Source organism: Accipiter gentilis, chromosome 25 (genome assembly GCF_929443795.1).
Source record: "Accipiter gentilis chromosome 25, bAccGen1.1, whole genome shotgun sequence".
In the NCBI taxonomy this organism is placed as follows: domain Eukaryota; kingdom Metazoa; phylum Chordata; class Aves; order Accipitriformes; family Accipitridae; genus Astur; species Astur gentilis.
This window is the reverse complement of record NC_064904.1, coordinates 15,509,456-15,524,560: the sequence shown is the minus strand read 5'-3', so window position 1 is coordinate 15,524,560 and position 15,105 is coordinate 15,509,456. Positions and strand designations below refer to the sequence as shown.

The 15,105-nt window shown below is 37.3% G+C and overlaps 1 protein-coding gene across 4 annotated transcripts in view; it reads right to left on the bottom strand.

Annotated features, from left to right (window-relative positions):
• Positions 1–15,105, bottom strand: part of PPP2R5E (protein phosphatase 2 regulatory subunit B'epsilon) — a 75,069-nt gene that overhangs the window by 13,531 nt on the left and 46,433 nt on the right. For all 4 annotated transcript variants that reach the window (XM_049828843.1, XM_049828841.1, XM_049828842.1 and 1 more), the window contains 2 exons: positions 5,071–5,172; positions 2,869–2,961 (listed from right to left, as the gene is read on the bottom strand). In XM_049828843.1, the coding sequence (XP_049684800.1) occupies positions 2,869–2,961; positions 5,071–5,172 (195 nt within the window). The remainder of the gene's footprint in view (positions 1–2,868; positions 2,962–5,070; positions 5,173–15,105) is intronic.

The window sequence follows — 15,105 nt, the reverse complement described above, 5'->3', positions numbered from 1 at the left end:
TGGATTGCTTTTAGGAGCAAAGTATTTATATTTCCAGTTCTCTTATACAGATCCTCTGTGGAAACATTGCTGAACTAAGACTCAGTCTCTCTTTTTTTTTTTTTTTTTTTTTTTTAAGAGAGAGAAGATTATTTTGATATGTCCAATTTGTTATCAGGTTTCAGCAATTTAAAGTCTTATTTTTATGGATAAGCTGCAAGACTTCCATAGTGTACGTGACTATTCTGACACTAAACATAGAAAAGGGAAATAATTTTTCCAAAATAGCAACCTACATAACACAGACACTTGTGGATATATTTGAATAGTATGTCTCTTAGCAACCACTGCCAACCATTTCAGACTGTATATAAGCAGGCTTTAGAAATGAACAGTTACACTGTTAAGTACAGCATTTTATCAAAACATATAGCTGAAAGCCAGAAACGCATCTATATTCCAAAAACCAAAAGCAAAAAACAAGCAAAAAAGAAAAAGCTTGAAAAATGTGCCTTAAAAAAACCGTATCATTTTTTCATATAGGCATTCTTACTGCCAAGAAACACTTCATTAAAGTTCCTCAAATTTAAAAAAAAAAACAAAAACAAAACAAATTAATTTAGACAGAAAGCTGATTTCAAAGACTGTCACACTTGTGTTGTCAGTGTCATGAAACACCAAACATGTTTCATGTTCTTAAGTCTTAAACTGGTTTCCTATGTAAATGATCTGTAGTCACAGATTCTTAGGAGTTACTCTAGACACACAACAAATACAGCAGTAAGTGGAAGGACACCCCAGTTCCTACAGGCTAAACACAAACACTTATACACAGGGAAACATACCTACTTGCTCAACAGAATTTTTTATGGAAAAATGTGAATTTTAAATTGACATACTGTGCATAGCAATATATAAAAACACATCGCCTAGCCCATGTGGCAAGAACTTACGAATTCTTAGAATTGTTTTGAACTCTTAATTGTCGTATCATACATTTTCAGATACATAGGTTTTAAAAATCTATATCCCTCTTTCAGTAGATACCATTCTTTCATTTAGTAGATTTAATAAAGACTAACGGGTTTAAAAAAAAAACAAAAAAAAATCCAAAAACAAACAAAAAAGAACACCCAAACCCCTTCTTTTAGACCCATTATCCTGTGCCAAACTGTAACAGGTTTGAACACCTTGAAAGTGCGTAAGTGAGCGGGATGCTGCCTGTCATGACCAAGTTCAGCAGCACATAACAGGAGCATCTAGGAATTATTTCCTCTAGATTTTGAATTAGAACACAAGCATTCCTTCTAATGCAATTCTGCTGTATCTGAAGAAAATAAAATCAGTCTGGAAAAACCTGTCAAGAGTGATTACCCCCCACCCCCTGCATAGTCTTACATCTCCACCAAGTACTGGATCATCAGATTGGTGCACCCCCTTGTTCAAATCAGTATTTAGATGAACAAAAAGGAAACTCCACCACAGAAGTTTGATCCACATGAAAAATACTCTTGTATTTAGAAGATGGATAAAATAAAAACATAAGTATATCCCATTGCTTTTGTAGAGTGAAGAAGGTCTTGTGATGTTAAGAAAGAAACTGAAGTCCCTTCTTTGAATCTTTGAATTTAAGGATACAAATTGCTCTCTTTGCTACATTTTTCATGTATTCTTCATACAAATAACATACAAGGACTGCAAAAGCACTACTTTTATTGCCTGAGCACTACAGGGAAAAATAAAAGCTCCATGACAAAGGGGTGAGAGAAAGGTCTTCAAAAATGCTGAGTATCTCCTGCCACTTCTAATTTGGCTTTTATTCAAGTCTCAGCCTGGAAGGAAACTCCCTTTTCTAAGGAGGAATCTTTCTAAATTTCCCTGATTTCAAAAGCAAGCTATAGACAGCATTAAACACGAAATTCTTTCTGACTTTGCGGTTATACAAAAATTCATGATGGGAACAGAAAACACAAGACAGGTCTGTTCCTGAAAGCTGAAGACAAAAGTCATATATGTGGAGTTTCCTGCCTTATCCCAGAAAACATCTTCCTTCAGCTATCTCTGTTCTGGCATCTGTCAAGGCCTGGATGACAATTCCTTAGTAGAGAAGACCAATTACTGTAGTTTCAAGTGAAGCACACAAGAAGCTGAGCTTGTACACAAGAAGGAGACAGATGCAATACATGTAAAATACCTGGTTACCAGCTGATCGATTGACAGAGGCCATCTCTTCCTTTTAGCCATAATGATGGCATGCAAACTACAAAAATAAAGCTACCCATTCTTTGCAATGTCATTTATTGTTGATGCCAATTCTTCATCCATGCTTTTAAAAGAGCTTAAACTTCATATGACCTTTTGATTTACTTCTTCCCCAACCACTACAGCATCACTGTTTTCAGTACTGCACTGAGAATGGGTTTGTTAATGAACTTCTGCCCCTGTTGCCAGCTCTCCAGCAGAGATAGAAGGAAGAAATACTCTCCCCTTCCAACAGAAATATTTTAACAATATTAAGACACATTAAAACTGGCATTTAAGTAGTCTCGCTAGATAGCAACATTTTTAGACTACTTGATAATAAACCTTTCATTTTTTAACAGTTACTGTTTCAGCTCCCTCTCATAACCAGTAAGTCAAATATTTTGATTAAGGTATCAAAAATGGAGCCAAACCAACTATTTTATATATCTACAGCAACAGAGACTGACATATAAACACACGCACATATTTCCCTACCTCCGTAGATTGAAAACTTTCATTGTATATGCTTGTTTAGCCTTTTTCTGTTGCAAATAAAGTTACGCTTTCAAATTCTAAACAAAATCTTTTAAAAAATTTTTTTTTTAAAAAGCAACATGAAGCCTTAAAGAAAACAGATCAGCTTACCTGCAATACAAATTTCTGATCTATGTACTTTTTGGCAATGCTGGGCTGAAATTCTTGGCTTTCCAAAAATCGTATGAAAAACTCATATACAAGCTGCAAAAGAAAAAAAAAATCCATTGTTTAGTTTATGACTTGATTACTCTTTATATTAAGTATTTCCCTAAATTCTTTTGCTAGAAAATAAAATACTTATTTTTCCACAGAGCAAAAGGTTAAAAAAATGAAAAAGATTTTTCTCCTTTATCAAATTACTACTTTAGAGTTAGAATTAATTACATGAGCTTTTTAATTTAGTTTTGCTTATTTAACTCCAGTCTAAGACATTTCATCACTAAGAACAGGCACTGCCTTCTTGTAATGCTTGTTATCATCTTGTAAAGCTTCCTAGAGTAATTGGAAAGCATATTTCAACTGCCCTCTGAACTGCTGAAGTCACATCAAATACAGACATTACAATTCTGAAAGGGTTGGTGAAACAGTTGGAAATATTTAAATTAAATTAGAAACTGCTTAGAGTAGCGTTCTACTACAACTTGAAACAGAAGGATACAAATCAGAATTTATTCACAAGTTTCTAACTTACTGTAAAGACTAGCCTCAGGGCTAAAGAAAACCTGCTTACTTTCATGCAGTTCCATCTCTGCCTAAACTATTCAGTGGGACAGCAACAGACTTTTCCTTTACTGGGGAAAAAGCAGAGTATAAGAACCAGGCAAAAAGGAAGTCAAGTGAAACAGGGACTACTGTGGCCTTATAAGACAGCAAGTCTGACCTGTCACTGATAAATGAGCTACCAGCTAGCAATTCTCTTTGCTAAACCTTTTCAAGAGCAGCAGCCATTGAAAACTTGTTCCTTTCCGACTTCACTGAGTATGAATATTGATACTGAAAGGAGAAAGGAAGCTAAAAATTACATTTTAAAATAATTTTAAACTTTTCCATGCAGACACCAATGTTGCAATACTGCTGCTGCTGCTTTATGTCAGTGTTCTCTGACTTCTAAAAGGAAGCAACAGGAAGTCAAAAAGGGGGAGAGAAGTTTAGAAATATGACATCGGAAAAGTGACAGCTTACATAACTAATATTAAATCACCAGGAAATCAATTCCATCAGCTCCTGACAAATACTTTGGTGCATTTCTTCCTGACAATGGTAATGATTCCTCTGGCTAAGAAATTCAATCACTTCCATGTAAGTAATGACTTTTAAAACTACAGCACTAGTGTCAACAAACATAAGATAACAGACATGTATGCCTGTGCTGTTCCCAGGCAGGCAGAGCTGTTCAGAGCTGCCTTGAAGCTTTTAAGATTCTTATTTTTTGTGAAATTTACATATAAATGAGGGATGAAACATACATTTCAACAGATTCTGAATTTAAGAGCACAAAGAGTGAAACAAAGTGCTCACATGCAATGACCGTGCATGCAACTGTCAAATAAAATCCTCATTTCATGCTGAGATCAATTGTGCTCCTTTGCTCACAAAAACTCCCAGACTCCATGAACTGTTACTCGGACAAACTTCTTCTAAATTTACTAGTGGTACAAGTCATTGTCCTGACTAACACAGACAGGATCTGCATCTATATTTTCTATAAAGGAATTTACTGCATTAGCATCAATGATGCTTTCTCCAAAATTAGTTTATGTTCTTTGTTCAAAATACCTTGTGCTGACACTTGAGGTACAGAGGAAGGGATGATACACAGCAGTGAGCATGCATCCTGCTATAAACACCTGAAAGCAAACCTCGACCCAGCGAGAGGAAGGAAGACTTAGATAGGAACGTAGCTTCTCATTCATTTTTCTGATCAGCTGCCAACACCTGTGTACTTTTGTACGAAAATTAACTACCCTCGGTAAAGCAAAACTGCTAGCAGTTATCATCCCCACAATGCTCTTGCTGAAGTTGCTGAAAAACACTTGTGCATCAGAGCATTTTGGAAAGCAAAATAATTTTTAAATCAATGATGGAAAAGAGGAATATGAGGGACACCATCAATACAATTTTGAAAGAAAGCTTTAACATTTTGCAAATTTCACAAAGTCTTTGTAGGTACTATACTATAGCCATGAACAGTATTAGTAAATGTTAGTGTCTCACAGACAAGTTCTGATTCACAGGTTAAAAAAAGCTAAGAAAATTATTAGATGCATTAAGCAATGATAAGCATTTCTTCTGAGATAAATGATCAAAAACCTGTAAATGTGGCCATGATGCCTCCAAGGTGGGCTCATCTTCTTCTGGATCAAATTCATTGCTGTCACTAGGTGGGAGAGTTCTGAAGATATTGCAAGATACCTGAAAGGTGAAAGAAAGCATGATGAGATCTGTTTTTCAAATAGGTACTAGATTTCAGGACTCTCTGTGTCTATACCTACTGAATCCTCCATCACATAAGCAGTGTGCCTTTTGCCTGCTGTCTGACAAAGTTCTTCAGCAACAGCACAGGTCTAAGGAACCTTTCACTTTACAAATATGCCACCAGCCTTGGCTTTCCTTTTTCCACGTCTTTTTGTTTCTTCTTTCGACTGATATCCCAGCATTACCCAGTCTGCCACCATTTCTGTCCACCATATTCCAGATGAGCCCACCAACATTTAATTCCCACCCTGCTGGGCATCAATGGGCTGAGACCCATGACTGTTTAGGAGTTGTGGGAAATGCCAACAACATGCATTTACAAGTGTTTTCATACAACACTTGGTTATTTTCCTTTGCACAGGGAAAACATTAATGATATCTGCTTAAGGTCTCATGTGTCAGCACTTGTTGCCAGTGCTATTCACACACTATATGCCTGGACACCTCATGCCAAGTACAGAACTTGGTACTAGATGCAAGCAACAAATACTATTTGCTCGACACTTAGCCTACATTTTATTTCATGGTTGGTTCGCTTTGCTTAATCTTATTTAGAGGTATTTTGCTGAGAATGCTTGGCTTTGTGAGGTTCATGCTATCAGCAAAGACTGAACCGCAGTGCTTTCCTGGGTTAATTATAGTGCTGAATGGAGTGTACAGCTTATTAACAGCAAATCTGATAAACTGCAAGCATGCTGTAGGGCCTTTTCTGCACTTTGAAGGTAATGTTGTGCCTTCTTTGCACCCTGCTACTGGATTTGACCCATCTCTAAGCTGGTTAATCAAACAGCTGGGAAAAGCAGCATGTTATCTCCTAATCCCGTCTATACATGACCCGTTCATAGTAGTTCAGACAAACTAAGCTATTTAAGAAACAAAACTAGTATGTTCAACATCCTTATTTATTTTTTCAGCCTTTTACTCCTGTAAATGTTCTAAAGTTAGTCTGTAAGGCATATTTTCAATATGTTGGCAACTTAGTAAGAAAGGGCACTTTAAAGCCAAGAGTTTAAACACAATTCAAATATTGATAAAACCAGACTGAAACAGAGTGAAGTTTTAGAATTTCAAAGACAAAAAGAACAGGTTCAGGTACTGCATAACAGAAAGATGAAACAACAAAAAACTATAGGAAAGCACATGTGGTGCATACCAGTGAGGAATATTCACTGAACACAACGGAAAGACAAAAGAAGAGGAAGGCAGGCAAACCAGTGAGCATAGAAAAAGAGGTCACACGGGTTTCTGCTTGGACGTTTTCCTTCTTGCCACAAGAGGGTGTATTTCACTACAATTACAGTAAAACATACTTTTACAAAAGCCTTCACTGTATATGTAAATCTCATGTTTTCAAGTCGTATGGCTTTCTTAACAGACACAGCATTTACCATAGCCGGTGCTGATAGATACTTAACTCTACTTGCCCTGTATGCATACCTGCCAAGTGATTACTAGCATTTATTAGGACATAATCTTTTTCTCCCTTCATCCTCTTCCCCTGACTCATTCACTTCTCTCAAGAGCCATGAAAAGACTCTTCTAGTCTCATGAGGAGAAGTCAAATAACTATTCCAGGAATACACACGTTATAGTTTGTCTCTCCTCGAGGATTCCTGAGCTCCTCCTTCTACTATCCCAATAGGAAAAAGCAGGGAGAGGAGGAAAAGTATCAGAATTAGCAGGACAGAGTTGTTTCTGTGTTAAGAGCACAGGGCAAAAGAGGGAAGACACAGCCCAAAGGATTCCCAAGTAAAAAGGGGGAAATGTACCTATTGGTGCCTTGGATCCAAACATCTGGGATTCTGCAAACTTACTGAAGCATTTTTCATTAATGCTTTACATTCAAAAATCCCAGCTTTCTCAGGATTTGGACCAAAGTAGGGAACTAGCAAAACCAAAGGCATTCCACAGCTGTATTTTTTTTTCTGCTTTAAACTTCATTTGAAATGAGAAAGAAATTTTTCTCCAAATTTAACCATACATAAATTAATGAAACTTGTACCAACAGGTCAGAAAAAACATAAGTATTCATCAGCTGTTGTGCTTAGAAACTGGAACAAATATTGATTTATGGCACAAGCAAAACCTGCAAGGAAAAGTACATACTTTCAGAATGAAAAGCTAAACTAAGACAAATTCCTGTAAGGTTTAAATTAAGTCAAACCAAGCCTCATACAGTTAGTGCCAGGGCCTTAACAGCATTACAGAAGTATGAAGGGTTCAGCCACAATTAGTTAAGTGCCAGCACCGACACCTGAATCTTGAGCTTGCAACAAAACCAGTATGATTTCTGGATAGCGCCTATTAAAAAAAGGCTAGTCTCAAGGCAATTCAAAAGCAGGTTTTTTGCATGAGAAAATTAACACGCAGGAGTAAAAGCAATGTAAGTTAGAATATGGTCCTAGTATACAGTTTGCTCTCTTTAATTTTCTTTTTTGCATTAGGAGTAGAGATAAGATACATGGAGCCAAAATGCAGATACTCTCCTGAGAAGAACAGACAGAACAGGTTATCTTTAAGTGATTTCCCCAGGTTATCATAATTTTAAAAGATAATGTGTGCCATTACAGTTACATTAATCACCACAACACAGCATGATAGCTCATTTACATGCAGTGTCAATTTATAGCATGCTTACCTAAATCAGTAGCCTCTGGGTGGCTAATGTTTATAAGCCTCTAAGGGAGAACCGAAGGCAACAAGTTCTTCCATGCATGAACTGCCCAGCTGTACATTAGAGACTTTGACAGCCACCACACAAAGATGGGAATACACTACATCAAATCTGGAAAGAATAATTTTTCTCAGATAGGCTTAAGGTAGCTATTTAGTATTTATCCCTGGGCCCAAGCAGCATGCCAAAATTCCTTCACCTGGAGAGCTGAATCATTTCTCTTCTGACCTCTTTTGGATCATCAAGCCAAAGGACATCCCTGCCAACCTGCGTATACAGTCCCTGACGATTCCTCTCCCACAGCCAACACAAATGACTATTGATCAATACAAACTTCCGTCTTCCACTGATGAGGAATGCCTCCAAGCCCAGACGATATTCTTGTAAAGCAAACCAGAACTTCAATATTCTAGAAGGTTGTATCATGACAGATCTCCCCTATTATGTCCTCAAAGACGCCTGCACACTGTCCTCCATGACTGTCCCTTGCAGAAGCACGCACCAAACTGGGTGTAGAAAAGTACATCACTGCTCCCCTGCTATGCAGAATTTGAACACCCAAGTGCCAGAAACCAATTTAACAAATCAGTAAAATCTACCCATTGGCACTGAATCTAAAGTTGGAAATGCCAAAATGATAAACTGGAGATGCCCGGAAGCCTCTAAGCTCCATGTCAGTGTGTCTGTCAGGCTCAACTCTGACCAGAAACAAGACAAAAAATTTTCCAGGCAATTACAAGCCAATGTCAACTCATTAAAAACAAACAAGAAGATAGGGAAGGCTGCTCTGATACCCCCACAAAGAATGAGCTGTAAGTTCTGAACAGATCTGATGACTAGTACCTGGCAAGGCAGAACTATGAAACTATGAATATACAGTTAAAAGCAACAAGCTTCAAGAAAGCTTTAATTTTGTCACCACATTTATATCTGAAATAACGTTTAGAAAAGAAAGTACTAGGAGGCTTAACTCTGAAGTCAGCTATAAATGTTTTGAAAAGTCCTCTCTTTGTCCCTCTCTGGAGCACTATAAAGATGATGAGGCTGTAACAGAAACACTTCACAAATTCAATTTCAGCTCAGCGCTCCTACACTGTGCTGTTTGAAACAAAGATTTTTATCAGTAATAGTTTTCCTGAATGGAGCCTGAAATGAAAACAAACATACATGCAGGGAAGCTTAATATAGTAGCTATATAAAAACAGGGTAAGTGAATTCCCAATTAGCTCACAGGGAACACCTGCTCTTCTATTACCAAAACGTGGAACCATCCAAGTAAACCCCATGTACATATGAAATTGAAACTGAGGATCTCTGCGCACACAATATTTAAGCTACTGTCTATATTAACTATATACAGTAACAATAAAATGTAATTAAGCCATAACATCAAGCCATGCTAACTGGGAGACAGCAATGGTCCCTGTAACAGACATTAAACTTGTCCTTCTGAAATATATCTGCATATGTGGTTTTTTTAATATTGTTTATGGATTTACACATTTTAGAGCCTGAAGTGACTACTGCAGTCACTCAGCTACAATCTCTCTATATAATCCATTGAATTGTTCCCGGAAGTTTGACTAAAATACATCTTACAAAAAGTAATACCTAATTTTATCTTAAAAGATTATAAAAGATTCCACCAGCTCTCTTCTCCTAAAGTTTTACTGCTAATTTAACTACAGCACTGTTTCTGACTTCAAGGTTGAATCTGCCTGATTCCCTGTTGGTTCTCATTAAACCACCAGATCTCTTCTGCATCTGTATATATATTTGCATATGCACTGTCTATTTATATATAGGTATTTTTACATAGACATGACACTTCTCAATCTCTGTGCTGCTAAATGGAAAGCTAGAGCTTCTGAACCCAGGCAGTTGTTGGTTTCTTTGTTTGTTTTTAATGCTGTGATTATTTTTGCTTCCTTCCTTTGAGCTCCCACCTGTGCACAACAAGTGTACTGGGGCATGTATAGAAAGCCAGACCATCTCCCTCTTTTTTTCTGCATGTTGCCATTTTAATTCATCAACAGTCACTTCTTTGAACAGTGCACTGTATCAGAAACTCATATCAAGATACTCATGATAGTAATCCACAATGCTCAGGTCCTTCTGTGCAACACTACTTGCCTGAATACAGTCTTTCAGAGCTTAATATTGTAAGCCACGTTCTTGCCCAGCATCATTACTTTTGACTTGGCTGCATTAAAATGAACTACGTTGGACTGCAAACACAGGGAACAATCCAGATCATAGAGTGGGCGGAAACAGTCCTTCTCATCTTTTCCTGACCTTTAAGTCTTCTAAAAATTCAATCAATAACCTGCAAGAATTTAGCTCTAGATCAGGACTCCTAAACTTGTTAGCTTGCCATCACCCACTTTTGCAGTGGTAGCGGTAGTACCTTCCATCCGTACGGATGAGCACGCAGTAAAAGTGAGATCCTTAGGCTATGGTTCTGTTGGCAGAGAAGTGCAATAGGAGCAAATCTGTGGAACAAAAGAGCTGGTGCTCAGGTGCAACGTCCACACTACATATGTTTGGAGGGAGGAGTTTCTTTCTAGTCATCTCTTGCATTGAAGCCCATTAGCAAGTTGGAAAGCATTAGGTATGCTCCTCAGGGAGATATTTTGTCCAAAAGGAACCGAATTTACAACGCCCAAGATTTCTCTATCACAGGCATCAAAGTGGAGTGAGAATAAATGGGAGCTTCACTTCCAAGCGCACGCACACAATCTGAGTTAGAAGTGCTAGCACAGACCTATCCCCAGGCAGCACCCCTGGGTACACCTTCTCACTGCTAGAAACTGAAGCTCTGAAATTGCACTGTAGGTCACTTGGACCTGAACCATAACAGGGTACCCTAACTAGTAACAGCCCTGTTCATCGCTATCTCCATGTAACTATTGTTTTGAGATGATCCAGTGGAACAGTTATTTATTTAATGTGTGCCCAGCTAATTCTATACAATACAACCTAAAGACTCATAGCAGTTACTCAAGTATCTTGGACAAATTAAAGCACAGTACCAGCAGAAGGAGCCCCCCATCTCTAGAGCAGGCATCAGAGCAAGTGAAAGCCTGCCACTACATGCATTCTAGACAGCATTACAAAACTCATACTGCCTCAGACTCCAAACTGAAGAACAAACGAAAAAGATCAAACCCCAAGAAAACAATTCCTCAGAAGATTCACATTGTGCTTTTCTACAGACACAATGCTCAAAAGGTATTTGAGATGACACAATCAAAATGGGGGGTGGGGGTGTACACTCCTTTTAAAAAAAATTAAAAAAATAAAAATAGCTGCAGTCAACACAAGCACTTCTTGGAACAAAAATGTTTTTTCCAGTTTATTTCTTTGCTTTAGACCTAGTCACTGTACTATTATGCAGATAAAGTCTGACGAATGAAAGGCCTATGTAACCAACAGGAGGAATAATGGATACTGGTAAATGTAATTACATACTGTCGGGAAAAATTATTAGGGACAACTACTGCAAGAGGAGCTGCCTCCAACTGATTTTTTGAGAGCAGCACAGAACACCAGAGCCTCTTCTTTTAATAAGCATTGTGGTTTTTGTACAAATTAGGTGTATAAAGAATGTGAACAATAAAAAGTATCTAACAGAGGCATTTGGCAATAATGCATAAAAGAAACCAAAGTTAGATTCTTTTCTTGCTTCTACAGAATTGATAAACCTCACATTAAAGAAACAAGAACAGAATTTAAAATATGATGTGATTTTTATCCATTTTTTTTAAACTTCAACAGCATGCTTGCTCTATCACGGCTGCACCTACATGACAATTTTCAATCAAAGTCCATTTGGGGGGTCAAAAGACATTTTAACTTCCTTTCAGCATTTCAGATGGTTTCAAAACAATCTGTTCAACTTCTACTCATTCAAGTTGAGTTTAAGATTAATTCCTAATCTTTTACAGAATTCCTGAAGTTATATAAAAATCATATTGGAAAAGGGACATTATTTGTCAATTCTTATAAGACTATATGACCTAGTTCCCTTAAACTCAAAATGACATTCACTATTATATTTTTAAATTTAATACAAGAACGAACAGGAACATATGCACACTGGTTTTGCTTGATCAAAAAGGTAAAGACTGAATATAGGTAGACTTGCATAAAAATCTCTAACCAAGAACAGTTTACCATGGAAAACCCTAAACAGGATGAACATTTAGCAAGCAGGGTGTCATAGTTAGTCACAAGCTATAGCTAAAGCTAGAGAAAATAAAGAAATTCATAATGCCTATGAAGTCCTAACAGCTAGAACACTTCCTAAAAATAGGTTTCTTAACATGCTAAAAAAAAATCATAGCTTAACAAGATATTCTTTATGTTTAACAGGTCTGTAACAAACAAACTCCTGATCAGACTCTGCCTTCACATCTGTTGAGACAAACCTGCAGTAAAAGGAATGCAGTCCCTCTAGATTTATGTCAGTAGAAAGAAGAAAAAAAGAAAAAAAAAATCAGAATCTGACCTTTCAAATGCAATTTTTGATATTTATTTGCGTGTTCATTTAACCAAGTTTCTTTCACTGTGTTGCTCAACGCAGCTTCTGAGCCACAAGACATCTAATATGATGTTACACTTTGGCTACAGAGATTACAGTCTTATTTTACTTGATTCGTCATTACACAAAAGATAAAGATGCCAACAGGAAGCCAAAGGCATTTCTGCACTTAAAAGAGAGGAGAACAAAATAATACTATACCATTCTAAAAGGTCTATCTCAAAGAAGTTTCATTAACCATTTTTATGGGCTGGCAACCATCCATGGATGTTGGTAAACCATGTTTACCATGGTAAACATGAGGGGTTGTGTTTACAATTTTGGAAGAAGCAAGTAGGAAAGCCGAAATGTTGCTCACCAACAAAGAGATTCATCCAGATTTCTCAGTTTAACAGCTTGTCAATTTTTCCCATCCTATTTTTTAAAGGAAAGAAATCAGTTTCCTCAATCTATGTCTTAATACACAGAAAACACAAAAAGCTCTACTACATACACCCTTTAGGATACCACAGATAATAACAAACATTTATTTCATTCAACTACCATCGCTTAATCTACCAGCAAAATCAGCATCGTTAGTTTAAGCCTCCACATTTTGCTCAGACAGAAACAAATTCTAGATTAAGTGTCCAATTATTGGCTCATAAAGTCATATTACTGGCATTTCCTTCTTAGCAGAGTGTGGTTTAATTGGCAAGGGCCTTTTTTCCTAAGACTAGCTTAATTCTAAAGAATGTCATATGCCCTTCTGAACAACACATCAAACTGCAGGGGAAGCGCACGGAGCAATACCCTCCTGAATAAATCTGTCCAGCTTATGGCCATTAACACAAATCCCAACCTCTTTTCCCATCAACTGATATTGATGAGTGAAGAGGCCACTGCAAGCTTGCTTTGGTGGCCATTAGTAAATTCAATTTTATTTTACTTTTTTAAAAAAACAGTAACAGGCCAAACACTTCTGTATATATCAAGCTAAAAAGAGTGGTTTAAAGAAGCAGACATGCACACAGGTTGACAAATAGCCAAGTGATTTCACATTTAGCTATATACAACATCATATCATCTGCTCAAGAGAACAAGATGAAAATATGTGATATTATGATTAAGGATTAAGGTTTTAATGGCATGAATTTAGGATGACTGGCAGTAAAAATACCCAGGAGCTGTTATGCTAGCTACCACAAATGACTGTTTTTCAATCCCTTACATCATAACACCACCACATTTTAGAAGTAATTAAAAATATCAGAGTTTCTGAAGAATTTTAGAGGCAACCTTTTTCTATCCTATTATCTGTAAAGCCAAACTCCTTTTGGATCATGAAGAGAACACTAATATCCATGTACATTACAAAACTTTAAAACAAAACTAGGCTTTTCCACAGATACCACTTTTTTGGATATTTTAGATAATTAAGGTAAGAAAGCACTTTAGCCATTAATTCTTCTTTATAAATATTAGTAACTTTTTAAATACCAGCTTCAGACCAGTGCACCTTTTTTTCTGCTCTTAAATGATGTCAAAACTCACAGAATAGCTTCTTTCTTTTTCACCTGTTTACAATACTTCGCTTCACCTCCAAATCGCAGCAGCCCAAAGGTCCAAGCAGAAAATAGTAATTCCTGGATTCATAAACACTAAACATAAGAGGGAGGAGACCTTCCAAAGGTCCAAACACTTGTGCTCTATTTTGACCAGTTTTAAGATACTGGTCTTTCAATCAAAACAGTCCCATGACAATTGTGGCAGGCAATGGGGACACTAATTTGGTCGGGACATAGATACTGCAGTTTTCTTCACTATCATGACAGGTCAGAGATTGTCAACTTGACAGGTCCTTTGTGAACACAGTTGGAGACCTAGATGAAAATCCTCAAAACTAGATAAAGGTGGCAGATGCCTTCATTAAGCCAACTGTATACAGTGAAGTCTGCCTCGGTATACAATTACGAGCACAATTCTGCTTGAAACAAGAACATGCACTTATTGCAAAGAACAAGTTACACCAAACATAATGCTTCAGCACAAAGTGAGTAATGCTGTCTCTTGACCAGGCAGTATGTGGTGAAAACTTATTTTATATAATATCAGAAGTCCTACCTTTCCCTCTAGGGCCTGTATAACTGTACTCAAAGTGATGGAGATGTCTTGCTTTTATAGGCAAAGACCATGAGGAAAGATAGCATTTTTACCAGATAGCCTACCTGTAAAATACAAAAATACCTGCAACCCACAAAAGTCCTTATGATGTGGTTTAACAGAAACACTGCATTAGCTGTTGTTAGGATGATCGACATAAATCATTCATGCATTTGCCATGGATTCACTCACATAAATTCAATACCAGAGCACAGCATCCTGCTCACATGGAATACAACCACCAAAGTGTTTTTCCCAGACCACATGGACCAAAAATGCTGCTGGTTTCAACAGGCATAATCGGGGACTCCAGCTTTCCAATAGCTTACACCTTCATCAAAGCACAGGTGTCTGTTGCAGGCTAGATATTACAACTATTTCAGGAAATTCTTTAGGAAAAAGCATGTCCACTTCCCTAACTACTTAGGGATCTTTTTGGGCAGTCAGGGACCAGCGAGTAGCCAGGTACAGGGCTTGAGAATATTCTCAGTCCTCCCCTGCTTAAGTACCC